Consider the following 18,125-nt stretch of genomic DNA (forward strand, 5'->3'; position numbering starts at 1 on the left):
CGGGAACCCCATCCCCTAGGGAACCCTCAGCCCCTCTGGAACCCTCAACCCCTCGGGAACCCCAGCCCCTCGGGAACCCTCAGCCCCTAGGGAACCCCAGCCCCTAGGGAACCCCCAGCCCCTCGGGAACCCCCAGCAGCTGCTCTTCTGCCTGTTTCACAGAGAAGGCTGGGGCCCGAGAGGCTGCCTGCTCAAGTTCACGCCACCACACGGCCACCTGCTCCTCCTGGAAGTCTCTCACCAGCTCCTATTTCTTCTTTCACCCAAGGGTTTTGACTAAGTTTTATTTTGTTTTCCAAGTGATTATTACTGTGTTTTACCACATTACGGTCAAAAACATGTAGTACCAAGCTGTTTTTTCCTAGACTTTGCTATGGTTTTCCTGACGCCTAATTTGTTCAGTTCAATTTATATAAATATTCCACTGTCATGGAGTAAAATCTATTACAACAACTTTACTAATCCCACTGTAAACATATTTTACATCTTTATTTTTTCTGCTTGTTCTGCAAATAATTAAATTAACAAATTCCAATACTGCCAGGTTTTTATCCAGTTCTCCTGGACTTCCATCTGTGCTTACTTCATACTGTTCGCTACTGTAAGTTTTCATATAAATATTCATACAAACGGTCACAAGTCATGGTAAGACTGTCGATTATGTGTGAACAGCAACTAAAAATAGGAAAAGCCTTCTCTGTCCCAATTGTTTTTCTTTGAATTCTATGCTTCTGATATTAGTATTAACCCCTGCTTTGTAACTTTTAATTTTTGTTTTGCTCTATCTTAATTTTAACCTTCTAAATACTCCCGTCCACAATATGTCTCTTCTGGACATCGTGTGGTTGGGGTTTTGCTTTCTGTCTCAGTCAAAACAGTGGGGGAGTCCCACTCATTTACGTTTTCACTGTCACACAGACGTGTGTGTTCTGCTGGTTACACCTCCTCCAGTGGGCACCATGCTTTCCTCCCTTCCCTGCCCTTAAAGAGCAGAAAGTGCACATCCGTTCACAGTTCTGAAGTTGGGTACATTTTTTTTTTTAAGCTTATTTTGCTAACTGTCAGCTTCAAGAATAAAAGTTTCTCTTTTACGTTGAGAAAATATTCTCGGTTTGAGGGGGGAGCCTCAGCACTCAATAGCAACCCAATGGCAACAGTGCTGGATTTTAGACCCTATGTCCACTTTTCAAAGCGTTCAGACTACGCATTCCCTAAGAACCAACGGGTGCGCTGCACTGAACCGCGGCGACCCCGCGAAGCCACAGTGCTTACACGACTCGACTCCACCAGCAGTCCTGCTGCTGCAGCTTCTCTACTCTTGGACCTATTACACCACATCCCGAAACCCAGGAGGTCCCCAAACCCAGGTTTCTCCCAAGTTGGGTGCCAAAAAGAATGTAGCAGCAACACGCGACCCAAAAGCACGTGAAGACACTTCACAGTCTTACTGACTCACTTAAGTGAACGCGTTTCACTAAAAAGCCAACACCAGAACTAGGGGTGGTGAGAAATACAGAGTGTGTGTGCCACACTCCCACCCTAAAACGCAACACGCTCTGAATCCGGAGCACAGCAGCGTGGGCTCACACGCATGAATCTGCTTCCCGGCACGGCGTCCAGAGGCAGCAGCGCCCTGGGGCAACAGGCAGCAGCACAACCTGCACCCAGCGTGGGAACGGACGCCCTGAGAAGCGGCTGCTCCAGGGCTGGGCCTGGTGGTGCCAACAAGTGAGGGGCGTGCCCGGCAGGAGGGCACAAGAATCCACCAGAAGAGCGGCCAGCGGCCAAGTCAACACGGAAGGGATCGATCACAACCAGCACCAGTGACGTTACGCTGAAGGACGACGTCAGCGTCTTCCAGCCTGTACTGATACAGCATCGATTATAACCAGCACCAGTGACATTACGCTGAAGGACGACGTCAGCGTCTTCCAGCCTGTACTGATACAGCATCGATTATAACCAGCACCAATGACGTTACGCTGAAGGACGACGTCAGTGTCTTCCAGCCTGTACTGATACAGTATCGATTATAACCCAGCACCAATGACATTACGCTGAAGGATAACGTCAGTGTCTTCGAGCCTGTACTGATATAACTGACTGGACTGATAAGGGGAGAGAAGGGACAACTCTCCCTTCCAGAAAATTCTAATTAATACACGCACAGGTGGAGGGAAATGGAAAATCACCGTTAGACCACCACAGTGATGACAGCACAGGCCAAGCTGTCCTCACCTGCGGACAAGCAGGCGGGTGAGGAGAACGGACCTGGCACAGCGTGGGACCGGGCTAACCTCGCCCCGTGGCCCAGCCCCTGGGAAGGAGTCTCGAGGCCTCTGGAGCGCGCCATCTGGCAGACAGGCCCCTTCAGACAGTCTGACAATGTGACTCGGGGTGGCAGCCTTGGGCCACAGGGGCAGCTCGGCCTCCAGAGGGGGTGGGGCCGTCAGCACTGACCACAGCGCCAGGGACAGGGCGGCTGGCAGCTTCGCTGGGAGTGTCCTCTGCCTGCAGCCAGCTGTACTGTGTGTCCCTTTGCTGCGATAATGCATAACCATGGGTTCTGAGCCCTTCTAGAGAATTCGTGAACCCAGAGAGTCACAGGGACCCTCACACTTGCTGGAGGTGTGAGAGTGCGGTAATCCTGCAGGTCTGCACTCCAGCCCAAAGTAGCCAGCTCAAAACAGACATTTATCCCTACAAAGGGAAAAGCAGGGACTTCACCATGGAGGACACAGCGGACCCCACCTTAACCAAGGGGCCAATGTCAGCTTTGCCCCAATAAGTTTACTGCATGGACCCCGACAAGATGCAGGGACAAGGGCACCTCACTTTGGGCCCCCCAAAACACACAGCCTTGGTCCAATCAAGAGAAAGCACCAGACAGACCCGAAGGGAGCGACGCCCTGGACTGAAGGGCCAGCATCTCGACAGGAGCATCTGGAAGGTCGAGGGGCAGCACAGAGGAAGAGGCCGAGGGGCTGACCCAGGACCCTGGGTAGAAGAGGGCCCTAGGGGACCGCCACGTGCACGTGAGGCCCGAGCCCATCAGTGGCCCGTGGCCCTGGTCCTTCCCCAGCTTTGCGGACACACATGATCTCGGACCACGTCCACACGAGGGAGGGTGGGTGAAGGGCACCACAACTGGGGACAACACACATGGAAGCGTGTTTCTGCAAGTCTAAAATGCCCCCAAAGTAAAGGGTCAGGGAAACACACAGCTGGCCCCGAGGGTTCTGGAAAGGGGCTGCGGGTCTCTATTTATCTTCCCCCACCTCCTGGCTGTTACGGGACACAAGAGGGCTTTCCAGGTCACGCGGGGCAAAGGTGAGCGAAGGTGAGCCTGCACACCCCAAGAAGAAGCTCTTACCCTGCCGTCACGTGTGCAGGCTGCACACTGGACGGGTTCCAGATTTCTATTTCCCTGGAAAGTCGATAGTCAATGAGCGTATAAAGTACCCTGACCACCCCTGGAGGATGCAAAGAAACCAGCTAGCTCGTTATTTTGAAAACTGATTAAGAGAAAAGTGTAGACATTTCTGCTGACTTTCCTGTATGAGCAGAAGTGTTCTAGCTTGAAATGGGAAAGACATCAGCGTCCTCCTACAGCCTGATAATGAGCAGTCCAGACCCGGGGCGTCCGCGGCTGGGCTGGCCGTCAGGGCCCCACAGACTCTAAGTCGAGTCAGAGCAAAGCCTCCAGCCGGAGTGCCTGGTTTACAGGAAACACGGAGACAGTGACCTGTTACCCTGAAGCGTCAGACCCGCCAACCTGACGGGGCAAACTGCCCAGCCTCCAGCGCACACACGTATGCACACACACGCACACGCACACACACACGGGCGGGGCTACGAGTGTGAAAGAGACCCCAGACCTGCAACAACCAACAGGAAATACGGGCCTTACTCGGGTGATTAGAATAAACAGTCATAAAAGCATTCGTGGCATCTGAAACGACTGAAAATGGGAACGCCGGCTAGGTGCTGACTTTAAGCAAACACGTGCTGCTAACTCCGAAAGAGGTGATGACAGTGCCTGGAATGTTCTTAAGTGTCCTTGTTTTTAAAAAGATAACGCTGAAACATTACAAAAACAATGAAAACAAAACTGTCTCTACGGATGCCGCCCCAGAGCAGCTCCACTTCCACGGAGCTGAGGCCCCGGTCCCTCACCAACTGTGCCCTCATGGATGCCACCACCACCTGCCACCGCCATCTCTGAAGCCCCCCCCACAATAACCCCCCTCCCCGCCCCGGCCTTCGGGAACCGCAGGGCGGGCCCTCCTCGGCACGAATGCCGGCAGGGCCCACGCTCACCAGGGGGCACTATTTACCGCCCCAGAGAGGAGGGCGCTACCATTACGTGAAATAAGACACTGTCACGTTAAGAAAAAGATGTAAACTAGGATACTGCTAATCCTACATACCTTTCGATGTTTTAAAATATATTTTAGATAAATGTTTTTTATACGATGAAATCTACAAAATAACGTTATTTGAAGAATTCAACATCACCTTCACGAAAGGACTGACTCAGTTTCCCTTAAGCACTGTGCCCACTACCCCATTTTCAGGATGGACGGAGGAGGTCACAAACTAGCAGGTCCTGTCTAGTGTTCCTTCTTTAAATTCAAACAAGATGCCGACACTTTAAAATCAGAAGCGTGCCTGCACTGGGGATCCACAGCGCCACATGCCCCCTGGGGGGCTCCACGAGACGCGCCCGGCCCCCTCCCCGCACACAGCCTCACCTGTGTGGCTCCCAGCTCCTCTCTGCTTTTTTTCCTTGGCTAGTTGAATGGCTCGGGAATCAGTTCTTGCTGAGCCCCCGCCTTCCTGAGACCAAAGAAAAGCGTATCAGTCACGGGACCCAAACAGTAGAGGGAGGGGAGCGGGGGACCTACTGAGCGCGGGGTCTGCTTCCTGAACAGACCCCAGCAAAGGCTCAGAGAATCAAATACCACATCCAGTGACAGCGACAGCTGCACGGACTTTGAGTTGGAACCATATACGTGATTTTATTATCCAGAGAAGCAAAGTTTATTCCTTCAAAGTCTAAAACATACTAAAATATTTTACACAGAAAGTGAACTGCAGGCCACTCTGCTGTCTGACACACGGAACCAGTGTGTCCTCAGTGACCAGGACTCACTGACTGCGGCCCCTCCCCGGGTTGCAGGACGTGTCACACCATGCCCGCTGGGCCACCCCGGGGGCCCCGGGCCGTGTGCCCCATGGAGGCTGCTCAGGGCAGCTGCTCCACTCGGGGTCCCACCCGGCAAAGCAGAGCGGTAAGTGCATCACTGAACCGGGGCGTTTTCCGAGGGACCTGACGTACGCACACGGGACTGGGAGCGCCGTAGCCCTGCGGACACACTGCGAGGACACGGTGGAACCCCCATCCCCACAGAGAGAGGCTCGGGCGTACCTGCGGCCCCTTCGCCACGCGCCTTCTGGGCTCACAGACGCCAGGCTGGCCCACGTCACACAGCTAGTGAGAGAACGGACAGGGTCAGGGTCAGGGTCAGTCTCGTGCTCCGCCGGCCCTCGGCCACTGCCGCGTCCGTCACAGAGAACGCCGATTCAAAGGAGTAACTTTTCTTTATATCGCGGTAAAATAAGGTTTAACTGTCTGAGCGTGAGCGTCGCCATCACATTTAACCTGCACCACAAAGAAAAACCTACTCGGTCACCCCCCCGAGGCTGAGGCAAGACGCTCTCTTAAGAATCTCTCATTAAGTTACTTTAAATTATATTAAATGTATGACTGACATAAATACAGTTAAAACATATTAACTGCCAAGTCTCGCAATTGGAGAAGTGCTCTCATAACCCTCCAGAGACAAAGGCTCCCAGACCACTCCCTTTTTTTGTTGTTAATTCAAATTAAAAATTTTTGCATGGTTTTAGTTTCCGTTAAGCCTTAAGAAACATTTGATGTCACAATTCCTCTTGGCCACAACTCCATCTGAGGATCTGCTATTACGTGATAAGCTCAAATGCAGAACGTTTCAACATTATGAAATACCTCAGCTTTTTTCAAGAAAAGACACGTTATCACCAAATCACAGAACTCAAAAAGACCTTAGAAATCATGTAGCCAAAGCCCCTCATTTTAGAAATAAGCGAGAATTTAAGGCTCAGACACGTTAAGTGATTTGCTCAAGGTCATAAAAACCAGTCCGTTCCAGACTCGAGACTGGAGCTCAGATTTCCAGACTTGCAGGCGGGAGCTCCATCCTTCCGCAAACCCCTAAGAAACGTCTGCACGCAGATTGATCCAGAACACCGCACGACGGGTGTGAGACGTGACCGAACAGAGCGCTTCATACCAAGTAGAAGCCGCCGGTCCCTGCACCAAGTCCCGCGTCTTTCCGAGGTCCGAGCTCCTCTGCAGGGCTGGACTCCACAGGCCGCGGCGCCCCTCCGCTCCACGCCTGCTGTCTGACGGCGTCGGGGTCGGGGGCCGAGTCTGGTTCCACTTTGATGGGAACCAGCAGCTCCGGGGCACTGCTGTCTCCCTGGGGGCCGCTCGCAGAGGTCAAAGCCTGGGGGTCCTGACTCAAGCTCTTCATGGGCAGAGCCACCAGACAGCCCAGCGCCCCTGGGTCCACGGCCTGCACGTCACCTGCAGCGAGGTTGCCCTGCTGGAGAACCGTGGCTGCCGTCCCGAGGACGAGGGGCCTGTCCGGGCCCAGTGGGACGTCACTGTGGGCCACCAAGACCAGGGGGCCCATGGGCCCTGAGGCAGCCTGACTGGCAGGGAGGCCCCCCCCGAGAGAGGCGCTCACAGAAGTCACGTCGACAGTCAGGATTCCAGTGCGGAGCGCCTCGTCGGAGGTCCTGGGGGCACCACCGCTGTCGCCAGGCGTGTCGGAGAAGAGGACCGCCAGGTCCACGCTGCTGAACTCACTCTGACCGGGGCTGCTGAGGTCACTGCTGGGCGCGAGCGCGCTTGGAGCTCCCAGCGGAGGGAAGAGGTCTGAAAAGGAAGGAACACTCTGGTGACCTCAGGCCCTCAGAGACCAGGGAGCTCTGTATGTGCTCAAGACGTGAGCAGGCGGCCACCGAGGGGACAAGGATGGTTCTTCCTGCCGCCGGTGCCTGGCCCTGCAGGCGGCCACGCTCTGCAGCGAGGCACTGTGGGGGACACGCCCGGCGCCCTGTCCACGCTGCCTGGAGCCTCGAGCCCACAGGCATCTCCCCAGACGACGGGCGTGACCTGGGTCAACGACGCTCCCCAAAGTCACACCGCCCAGTGACGGAAGAGGCAAGACTCAAACCCAAGTCCTCCTGGCTTCACACCCTGAGCTCACGCCACCACGAGCAGCCACCCTAGGAGACCAAGCACCCTCGCGGAGCAGACACCTGCAGGCCTCGGGCCACGCTGAACCCTGGCTCCCTGACACTTCTGGCATCAGCTATGTGGGCCCACGTCCCATCCAGCTCTCTGCCCACTTCGCGACAAGCAGCTTCTCCAGAACGAGAGGGCGCAAGGGCAGGGACGGACAGTGGGGAAGATCTGGGCTGCCGGCCCGCCTGCCTCTGGGCTGGAGCAGGGCGCCCCAGGGAGCTGCGGAGAGCGCAGGTCAGACACCACACTCTGCAGGCCTGGCCGTGGCCTCCTGGATGGAGCTGCTCCGTTTCCAGGCTCCACCGCCCCCACTGCCGCGGGTCCCAGCGTCTGTGCCCCTCAGCGGCAGACACAGGGCCTGGCCCTCAACAAGCCGCCCTCGTTCACTTCATTGCTGCCGCAGCGCTCTCCCAAAACTTGATTATTTGTTATTCAATTAAGATTTTAAGTAATCAGATTACCCTTGGGAGAATACTGAACACTAACGCACTGTAAAGAAGCTTCAATGAATGTTCAAGTTGACGGTTCATACACAGGAACACCCGATCACCCAAGCCCTAGGGCTCACCAGGCCCAAGCAAACAGGAAACGGAAGCACAAAGGACTGGGGCACAGCTGCCAGACGAGGCCTTGGCCGCCCCTCTCCTGCGGCTTCCGACACCCAGGCCCAGCCAGAGGGAAAGGCGCCCCCAGGCCTGGCACCATCCCTGCCTCCCAACCCTGAGCTAATCCCAAGCTCACACTGTCCGGCTGTGGACCCACGTCAAGGTGCCTGTGATGCTTCCACTGTGAACCTATGAAAGAAACGTACTCTAGCCGCCATCCCCCCAAAAGTAAATAAACGACAACCAAATTCAGAACCTATCACCTGCAGCTGTCATGCTGCTTCAACGTTTAAGAACTGGATCAATCTACCATTGCTTCAATAGTCACCTAGTACCAAGGAAACATTCTGAAAGGGCAGTGACCCTCTGAAATAATTAAAACTGGAAACATGTCTCTTTTTCAAAAGTTTCCTTGATAACCTTGATGATTCAGCTCCCTATGAGAAAATCAATAATAATCTAGGCAAACAGGTACCAGTGTGCTCATCAATTTCCTGTTAGCATTTTGCTGATTCCACAAATGTTTACTGGAGACCTGCCAACGTGCAAGGGTCAACATCCAAAAATCATTAAACGAACGTCTGCGCAGAGCGTCCAGCACCAGGCCACACCACGGCCTCACCCCAGCACCTCCCTGCCGACGCGAGCCCCAGCTGGGCCCAACGTGAGGGGGGCCCGCGCAGCTGCCCACAATAAACAGATGCTCCCAAGCTCCTAGTTATCAGGAGGCGAGCCTGGGACCCCGTCACACACCCGACACGAGACCACGTCACATCATAAATGCCCGGCCTGGGCCACCCCCCGTCACCTACCCCACGCAAGACCACGTCAGATCATAAATGTGGGGCTTGGGATGCACCCCAGTCACCTACCCGACACGAGACCGTGCCACACCGTAAACGCCAGGCCTGGGACGCACACCCCCGATCACCTACCTGACACGAGCCCGTGTCACAGCATAAATGCAGGGCCTGGGACCACCCGCCCCCGTCACCTACCCAACACGTGCTTCATATAGTGGTGCCCCTCCCAGGATCACAGCGGGGAAGCGGCTGTGCCTGAGGCTGGGCAGGCCTGGCACAAAGGTGGCACCGAGCGGGGCCTGGCAGCAGCTGCTCAGGTAACTACAGCTAGGACTTCACCCTCCAGGCCCTGCCAGGAGCAGCAGGCCTGCCGGGCCGCAGATCACGGTGCTGGGACGGCTCTAGGGAGAGGCAGCCGCCGGGCCACCCAGACCCTCAGGCCCGCCCAGGGGCCGGTGCACGGGGCAGGATTCTCAGTCCCAGGCCCCCAGGTAGCAGGACGGCCAGGTCCGTGTGCCCAGAGTCGCCCCTCTGGGCTCGTCGTGGTTCGCGCTCTGCCCCCAGAACGTCCAGGAACAGCTCTGTCCTGTCTCCAAGGACTCTCCCAGGCACTGGGGTGGACAGGAGGAGCTGAAGGAGCCGGACGCAATGGGGGGCAGGCTTGGAATACAGGACGAGGTCACAGGGAGAGACTCAGAAGCCAGGCTACGAGGGCCAACCCCGTGGAAGCCCCTCAGAGACGAGGGCGGGCGAGAGGGTCAGAGGCGGGAAGCGGCAGAAGAGAGGCCACGGGGGCCACGCAGCGTGGCAGCTGCGGTCCCTGCCACGCGTCCCGTGGACTCTGGGCGCCCTCGGGGCCGTGAGCGGGGCCGACCTGGGTGCCGGTGGTGCTGCCTGATCACGTGGGCCTTCACGCTGTGCTTGGAAGCAAAGAGCCTGTGGCAGCTGGACACCGGGCACCTGCTCTTCGTAGCGGCCACGTCCTGCAGGTGCTTCTTGGAGTGGATGTAAAGGCTGCTCCGCGCGGAGAACCTGGCACAGCACCCTGGGCAGACAGAGGGACACGTGTTAGCCTGAGGGTCCCCGTCCCCGCTCTGCCCCCCACAAGCGCCCTCGGGCAGCATCACGAGGAAGCCTGAAGCCCCGCATCGGCCGCAGACAGGACGCGTGACCTGCACAAGCAGGCTGACCACCTCCACTAAGCTGCTACTGGAAGAAAACCTGCGACCCCGTGACATCTGGGGCTGGAGACCACCCCAGAGACCCGCCACTTCCTCTCATTACGCCCCTGAGAAGCTGTTGCCCAGACGGGCCGAGCAGATGGCCGGGAATCGAGGCAGGAGGGGAGCCCGGAGTTGGCCCTGCCCAAGTCCGCAGAGCAGACACACACCCGGGGCAGACCCAGAGATACAGCCGCCCTCCTTCATGCCCCGATGTCCCACTGCTGGAGCTCGGCACGGCAGGGTCACAGGAGGGAAGAGGGGTTCCTGACGGCCATAAGCTCGTCACCTGGTCGGGACACATAAGCAGCCGGCTGTCCTAACACAGGCGGACTAAAGCCCGGGGTCAGGCTGCCCAGCGTTCCGAGAGCAGAGGAGGGAAGGTCTCAGGAGACAGGTCACGTCTGAGGTGCCGGGCGGCGTGGCCACCACAGCAAGGAGGTGCGGCCGAGGGGCTGCCAGGCCACCCGTGTACGGCCGTCTCGACCCCCTCTGTAAAGCGGGGCCTCCACGGTACTCAGGACGCCCAGGAAGGATGCCACTGCGCTATCACGCTACAGCATGTCAGGGAAGGCGACGGGGTCGCTGGGGGCCGGAGGAGGGCTACTGCAGGAAAAGAGGCTACGCAGAGAGGAAACGGCCACGGCAGTAAGGGCTCTGCTACCCCTGAGAGCAGTTCTGAACTGATTTCATTTTCAAACAAAACTTCACACCTGTTTGCCAGGTCAGGCTCAGGACAGGGCACTTGGGAAAGACAACAGAGAAGAGACATCTCTGGTCTTGCCCCCGGGGGCCCTGTCGCCACGCGTGCTCCACACCCCCTCCCAGCTGGGACCCTCACAGAGACTTCCAGGCTTATCGCACAGCCTTCCCGAGGGCAGGGTCGACCACCACAGGGACGTCACCATGCTGCCGCCAGCAGAGTTTCTACTTGTAGAGATACTTGCGAATTCAACAGGGAACAACGCAGGTATCATTTTAATTTGTATTTCCTTTGATGATCAGAAGTATGACCATTTTATCATGTGTGTCAACGACTACGTTTTCCTAATTACAACATAATCTATTGAGACTTGTGTTATTGCTTTACAAATTAAGGATATTCACAGACAGCCCCACACATTTCTACCACGTTACCACCCCGCCAGGGGAAGGGCAGAAGCAACTTGTCAAAGACAGACTTCCCTCCAAACCCCAGCTCCTCAGGAGTCTGCCCAGCTCGCACCCACATTCCGTGGGCTCCACGGCAGGCTGGAGGCCCAGAGAAGCCCCACCAGGCTCACACCGCCCTCAGGCCGCCCCCGTCCACACTCGCTGCCGTGCTGCACTCCCCATCCTCTCCTCCTCCTGCTACTACTACGGGAACGGCGGGGAGTGGCGGCTTCTTAACTTCTTATTAAGAATGTTCCAAACGCCTACAAAACCAGAGAAGATGGTGAAGTCACCCAGACTCAAGAGCTGTCAGCTCTCAGCAAGTGTGACAAAGGATTCTGGGATGCCTCCGCCAGCCCGCCTTCACCGCCATCCCCTTGACCAAGCGCTGCCGGTCACCCTCTATGTCAGACCTGCGCAGAGCTCTCAAGGATGCACTTACCAAAAGGAAAATCCTGCCTCCTCCGTCGCCAGCCCTGCCCCTTCCTCTTTGCCTCAATCCCCTCAAGAAGGAGGGAAGCCTCGCCCCGCCCCCCCCCCCCCCCCCCCCCCGCCGGGGGTCGGCCCCCCCCCCCCCCCCCCGCAAGGTCTCTCCAGCCGCCCGGGCCCCTCAGCTCCTCCTCGCACCGGCCCACTTGCCTCCTTTCCCAAACTTGGTGTTCTCTTGGCCCAGTGCCCACCTGGCCCCTCGCGTCCTCCTCAGGCCCCTCCCGGGGCGCCCTCTGCTTGCCCACCCGCACGCAGGGCAGTTCCCAGGGCTCCACCTGCCGGCAGCGGCAGGTTACTGATGTCCTCTCGGCCCTTAATTAAACTCCCTGACCAGCTGGGCCCCCACCAGCCCCATTGGACAGAAGCAGAGAAGAGGCAGGGCTGGGAGCCGCACGCAGGCGCCTTCGCGGCACCTGTCCCGCCCCCAGCCCGCTTCTCAGGCCCCAGCAGCACCTGCGCCGCCTCCCGAGCATCTGTCAGCAAAGCCCGCGGGCTCCTGGAACGCAGCGCGTCCGCACCCACCTCCTGCCTGTGCTCCGTGTCCCCGTCTCAACTGAGACGCTGACCCAGCCGCCACCCCCTCCACAGCACCCGCTCCTGAACCCTCGCCAGGCACCATGCATTCTAACTCGCGCCTCTGCTGTCTACGCCGTCCCTCCCTTCCCAGCGCCTGCCCAGGCACCGGCCCATCTGCCCAGGACCCCAGACTCAGCCTAAACCTTCACTGTGGCCCCATCACCCCGCCTAGAGCCCTCAGCCTGCTGCCCACACCGGCCCTTCTGCCTCCACCGCCCCTGCCTACCGGGAGCCACTCCCCCACCCCAAGAACCCTCTGGGTGACCTCCTCTGTGCGCCAAGCACCCTGCACATTAGCTGCGCACCTGTGGCCCCAACCGGAGCCCTGGGGAGAGGCGGGCCTGTGTCTGATTAGACCACCTGGGCTACATTCCAGAAACTGCTCAGCTGGAAGTGGGTCTTTGGTATCCCCTTCTCCAGGTGAGGAAACTGAAGCCCAGAGAGCCTTGCCTGAGGTCACTGATTCAGGGAGGGCGGAGCCAGCGTTCAACTTCACAGCCCGAGGGACCCGGCCCGCCGTCCCGGAATCGCGCCTCTAAAACGCCAGCCCGGCTTCACTGCTGTCCAGTCCCAGCGTGAGGAGCCACGGCTACGGAGTCCGAGACACGCGCCACGTGCCGAAATGGGCTTTCTTCACACGTTCCGTCAGTGGATCCTCACAACCGTCAAAGCCAGAGGGGACTCAGCAGAGCGCCCCCGCAGGGCCCAGCCCCGCGGCCTCACTCTGAATCTGCTCTTTCCAACACACTGCTCCCAAGACCCGGCCACCGGCTAAAACCAGCCAAGCCCACCTCACGGTGCAGTTGACACGACGCACCTCGAAGCAACTTCCACGCGTAGCGTCCAGGCGGCCGTGGGGCCGGCTCACACCTACCTTCCACAGGACACGCGAAGGGCTTGGTGCCCAGGTGGGTGACGCTGTGGCCCTTGAGGTGCTCGGCCCTGGTGAACGACTTCCCGCAGCCCTCGACGGGGCAGGGGAAGCGGCGGTCCTCATCGTGCTTCCTGCGGGACAGAGAGCAACAGGCAGTGACCACTCACAAGCAGAGCGTTCCATTCAGGAGGAGCAGCCTCCCAGAGACCCTGATGAAGCCGCTTCCGCCGCTCAGCAACCCCGCTCCTACACGGGCTGTCCACACCGCAGGGGATACCACCTCACACACACACAGCCTTATTCTAAGTAGACACCTCAGATCCCAGCTGGGCAAGTACAGACGAACCACCCAACCTCCCTGGCTCCCAATGCAGAACAGGACAAGGGGCTTCCCTGGTGGTACAGCGGCTAAGAACCTGCCTGCCGATGCAGGGGACATGGGTTCAATCCCCGGTCTGGGAGGATCCCACATGCTGTGGAGCAACTAAGCCCATGCACCACAACTACTGAGCCTGTGCTCTAGAGCCCGCGAGCCACAACTTCTGAGCCCATGGGCTGCAACTACTGAAGCCTGCGCACCTAGAGCCCGTGCTCGGCAACAAGAGAAGCCACCACAAAGAGAAGGCCACGCACCACAATGAGAAGCGCCTGCTCGCCGCAACTAGAGAAAGCCTGCACGCAGCAATGAAGACCCAACGCAGCCAAAGATAAAATAAATAAAAATAAATAAATGTATAAAACAAAACGAAACAAAAACAGGAGAACAAGAGCTTCAGTGTCACAGCTGCTGAGAGGCCAAACAAGGGACACAGGCCAGGCGCCGAGTGTCACCTGCACAGAGGCCCAGTCCTCCAAGGCGTCATCACTGCCGCCGGAAGTTTGTAAAGACACGACGAAGCCTTAGTCTATAACCTTAATTTTTTTTAAATATCAAATTGCATATTAAGTATACCAGTTAAACTTAAAAACAAGTACACACAGAAAACACTGATTCTGGGGGATCAGATTCTGTGTGGTTTTCTTACAAGGTTTCTGAATTTTCCAAGTTATCCACGTTGGTTTGTTTTTTATAACTTAAAGAAATCCAAAGATTATTCCACCCATAGGCTTCTACTACTAACAAACAACTCACCTGTTTTCAAAACTGATAGTTCAACCAGAACGTAAAGATTACCTTTTGTGCCTCAGGAGCTTAGACATGCTGGTGAAGGTCCAGCCACAGCTGTCAGAGTCACAGATGAAAGGTCTCTCGCCTTAGGAAGGAAAAGAATCACACCACGTGATTACACACGTGAGCTGCGCCGGCGGCAGAGGGGGTCCAGGCGCCCCCGGCTTCTCACCTGTATGGCTCCTCAGGTGGATCTTCAGACGACAGGCTTTGTCATACTGTTTGCTGCATCCAGGGAAGGAGCAAGAAAAGAGTTCCTGTTCCCTGAAGTGGGCCCGGTTATGGGAGAACAGAGCGCTCACTGTGATGAACGTCTTCTCACAGCCTGAACAGAGAAAACACAAATCCTGCTCACTGGCGTGACGAGAATCGCCACCCCAGGGCGCTGCGTGCACGGGGGCAGACGCGGAGGACGACGACTGAGGAGCATCTCCAGACAGTGAAAGCCTTCGCAGCGAAAGCAGCAGCCCACGGGTGCACACAGGCCACCTGTCCCCATGTGACCGGGAGACACAGCACCGGATCAAGAGAAAGTCCTCCAGCACAGCTGTGCCCCCAGTTCTGTAGCTCAGACCCTGTGGACACGGTGGGAACTCAACTGCCCAGGTCACCCATGTGAGCCCAGAAACCCAACGAGAGAACTCAGAGACTAAGGAACAAGATTCCACCTGGTCAGGCTGAGCTTGGAAGGGCTGCAAACGACTGCAGTAACACCTGGGACTTTTTCACCTGTGAGAGTGAGGCCGCATCCCCCACCCTCGTAAACGTCCCCTGGACGTCCTTGGCAGCTGGCAGCCCGGCCTCTGACAGCGCGCTTCTCTCTCCCTTTGGTCCATTTCCTGGGGGTTCCCTGCTCTGTCAAGGGTCACTGGGGTCATCTTCGCTCACATGGCCTTTTTCCACCACCTGCATCGTCAACCCCGGCTGAGCCACCAGACTCTGCACATCACTAGTTCTCCTTTGACAGGTTCAGTGCTCAAACAGGGCAGAAAACACGAGGCTACGAGACGCTGACCAGGAGTCTGCGCTGCAGCGCTTCTCAGAGCCTTTACGGTGCTGCCAGGTACGCACAGCACTCTGCAGGACAGCGCAGGGAACCCCACTTTTCACAGCGACACGTAACCGGGAAACGCTGACCTTCCTGAATGCCTTCCAAGCCTCCTCTCGGGCATCAACCTGTCTGTGCCCAGCAGCCCCAGCCATTCCTTACTTCGGACCTAGGTGCCTTCCCACACTCCGGCAGGGAGGTCTGAACAGGCTCAGCAGGAAGCACCTTCCCCCAACCCACAGTCAAGCCTCCCGGCCCAGCTCTGCAATCCTTCCCACTGGAGCCTCCTCAGCGCCCCACTGCGTCTACCTGGGTCACCCCTCAGGACCCTCCGGTCCGGAACATTCACGCAGCTTCCCTGGTCCCTCTCCTGCTCCCGCCCACCTCAAACCAACACCCCGCGTACCATTCACCTCAAAACCCCCAGGGTGACCCCGTGCCCAGAAGCAGGCTGGACCCCGGTGCTCCTGGGCTCAGAAGGATGCCCCCGAGCTTTTTACTAGAGGGCGGTCCGGAGACCGCCGCCAGATTCCGAGTGCAGGACCAAGCGTTCGGAATCAGTGGCCTACAGCCATGCTCTCCACGGAGACGGGGTGCACAGGACAGGCCAGGGCACGTGGGAAGAAAACACGGGAACCTGGTAACATGTGAATTTTCTTCCGCCCTTTCAAAAGCCCACACGTGACTGCACTTCATAACATACATTCTAAGGAGCGCACTCCGCGTCCATGACGCATCAACAGGGTCGCCGGGCACACACTCGCGCTTCTCTTTTAAGGAAGGGCACCTGGGAGGCCCTCGGGCACCCTGCCCCCAGCCCGCCCCACTGCCCCCATTCCCAGCCTTAGCTCTGCAGCGTGGCCCCGGCACCGCAGCCCCTCCTTCCCAGGCGGGAACCTTCTCTCGTGCAGACACACACTCCCCCCGAGAGCAGCTAGAGCTGCCTATCCCGGTAGAGAGCTCAGGGCACTCACAGCAGAGAAAGACCCCTCCGCCCACAGCATCCACCTGCCCAGAGTCTCTCCGTCTGAAGATAAGGACGACTTTCAGAACTTTACGCAACTGTGAAGCCCGAAGGAAACAACGCTTTCAACGTCACAATAGTGGATGCACCGCACCTCCGCGATCATCCCCTCGGCGCCTTAAGGCCTCGCCTGGGCCGCGTGGCCCTGCGTCCCTGCAGCCCGGGGCACGCGCCTACACGCCGGACGGAGCTTTTCTAAGTGACGAGACCTGCCTCAAACATCCCGTCTCCGGGCCCCGCCGGCGCCGCTCACCGGGAAAGTCGCACTTGTAGGGCCGCTCGGGCTCGAAGTGGCTGCGCTGGTGCGAGCTGAGCTTGGCGTGCGTGGGGAAGCGCTCGGCGCACACCTCGCACTTAAACAGGCTCTCCTGCTCGTGGCCCTTCATGTGCGCCCTGAGGTTGTACACGGTGGTGAACTTCTTGCCGCAGCCGCCCACCGGGCAGCCGAAAGGCCGCAGCTTGTCGTGCGACTGCAAGTGCCGCTTGAGCTTGTACGACGTGGTGAAGGCCCAGCCGCAGCCGTCCAGCGGGCACTTGAAGGGCCGCCGGCCCTGGCCGCCGCCGTGCGTCAGCAGGTGCACCTGGAGCTGGTGCTTCTTGGCGAAGGCGAGCGCGCACTGCGGCTCGGGGCAGCGGTAGCCGGGGCCGGCGGACGCGCGGCGGGCCCCTGCCGGGCTGGCGGCCTCCTGGCCGGGCGGCGGACGCCGGGACGGCGCGGCCAGCGCGAGGACGCCACGCTCCAGGTGCACCAGCAGGTCCTGGCCGCCGGCGGCCCGGGGGCCCACGAGAGGCGCGGCGCCGGGGACCTGCGCAGGGCGGCCGGCCGGGCTCGCGGCGGCGCCGGGCTGGGGCTCGGTCTCCCGCCGCCCCGGGGCTTCGGCCGCGCCGCGCGCCACTTCCAGCAGCACCACGAAGGAGTCGCCGCCGCCGGGGCCCGCCGGCCGGGCCTCCCCGCGCCGCGGCCCCTGCGCGCCGTCCTCTGGGTCCCGCAGCAGCAGCAGCCGGCGGTGCGCTGAGCCCGGGGTTCTGCGGGTCCGGCCGGGGCCGCCGCCGAGCTGGGGTCCGCGTGGGGCCGGGGCCGCAGCGGCGAGCAGCGCCGGCGCGTCCATCTTGGGCCGCTGCGCGTCCAGCCACCGCCTCGCCGGAAACGCCACCCCGCACGCACGCACGAGGAGCGCGACGCCGTGCGCTACGCACGCGAGTCGGCGCCAAAGCCCGGCGCGGAGTGCGACCCGGCGCGCGCCGGAGCGGGGCCGAGGCGCGCGTCAGAGGCGGCCCGAGGCGCGCATGCGCGGAGCGGCGGGCGGGGCGCGGGGCCTGCCAGGCCGCGTGACGTCAGGGCTCCGCGCGGTGGGCGGTACAGGGTGGGTAGCTAGCGGCTGGGGTTACGCCCCCGGCCGGGTCGCGCGGCGGAACCGGCGGAACCGTGGGTCGGGGACGGTCCGGCGGCTTGTAGCTCTGAGCGGTCCTGCCGCCTCAGTGAGCGCTGCCTCGCATCTCGTCCCCGCCCGGACCGACCGCGCCTCACCCGCGCGTTCCGGGACGATGACCCCGCGGCTGCCGTGCCCCCGCCCCCGGTCGGTCCTCCGCCGGCCGCGCCCGTGATCTAACAAAGCGCAGGTCCGGCTGCGCCCCCTCCCCGAGCGGCCCCGCTTTGTCCTTGCTCCCCACACCGGACCCCCGCCCCGCTCCCCCTCCTCCCGCAGGACGAGCGGGTTCCAGCCTGGGGGGCTCGCTCCGAGTGCCCTCCCCCCGCCCCTCAGACAAGTCTCAACTGCAGTTGTTCCGTTCGTCCCTGTTCCTGTGAAG

At 59.3% G+C, this 18,125-nt stretch overlaps 1 protein-coding gene across 7 annotated transcripts in view; it reads right to left on the reverse strand.

Moving 5' to 3' along the window:
• Positions 1 to 17,464, reverse strand: part of ZXDC (ZXD family zinc finger C) — a 32,126-nt gene extending 14,662 nt beyond the window's left edge. For 2 of the 7 annotated variants that reach the window (XM_027098417.1, XM_027098415.1), the window contains exons 1-8: positions 16,570 to 17,463; positions 14,417 to 14,569; positions 14,251 to 14,329; positions 13,077 to 13,207; positions 9,640 to 9,810; positions 6,336 to 6,985; positions 5,432 to 5,494; positions 4,755 to 4,839 (exon numbers count right to left, since the gene is read on the reverse strand). In XM_027098417.1, coding sequence (XP_026954218.1) covers positions 4,755 to 4,839; positions 5,432 to 5,494; positions 6,336 to 6,985; positions 9,640 to 9,810; positions 13,077 to 13,207; positions 14,251 to 14,329; positions 14,417 to 14,569; positions 16,570 to 17,425 — 2,188 coding nt within the window. In that variant the 5' untranslated portion in view covers positions 17,426 to 17,463. Of the gene's footprint in view, positions 1 to 4,754; positions 4,840 to 5,431; positions 5,495 to 6,329; positions 6,986 to 9,639; positions 9,811 to 13,076; positions 13,208 to 14,250; positions 14,330 to 14,416; positions 14,570 to 16,569 lie in introns of those variants that run through there. The other 5 variants (XM_027098416.1, XM_027098418.1, XM_027098419.1 and 2 more) reach the window with 5 other exon arrangements.
• Positions 17,465 to 18,125: the final 661 nt, after the last annotated feature.

This window comes from Aethalodelphis obliquidens, unplaced genomic scaffold (assembly GCF_003676395.1).
Source record: "Aethalodelphis obliquidens isolate GAN/ISIS:26980383/991018 unplaced genomic scaffold, ASM367639v1 scaffold123, whole genome shotgun sequence".
Classification (NCBI taxonomy): domain Eukaryota; kingdom Metazoa; phylum Chordata; class Mammalia; order Artiodactyla; family Delphinidae; genus Aethalodelphis; species Aethalodelphis obliquidens.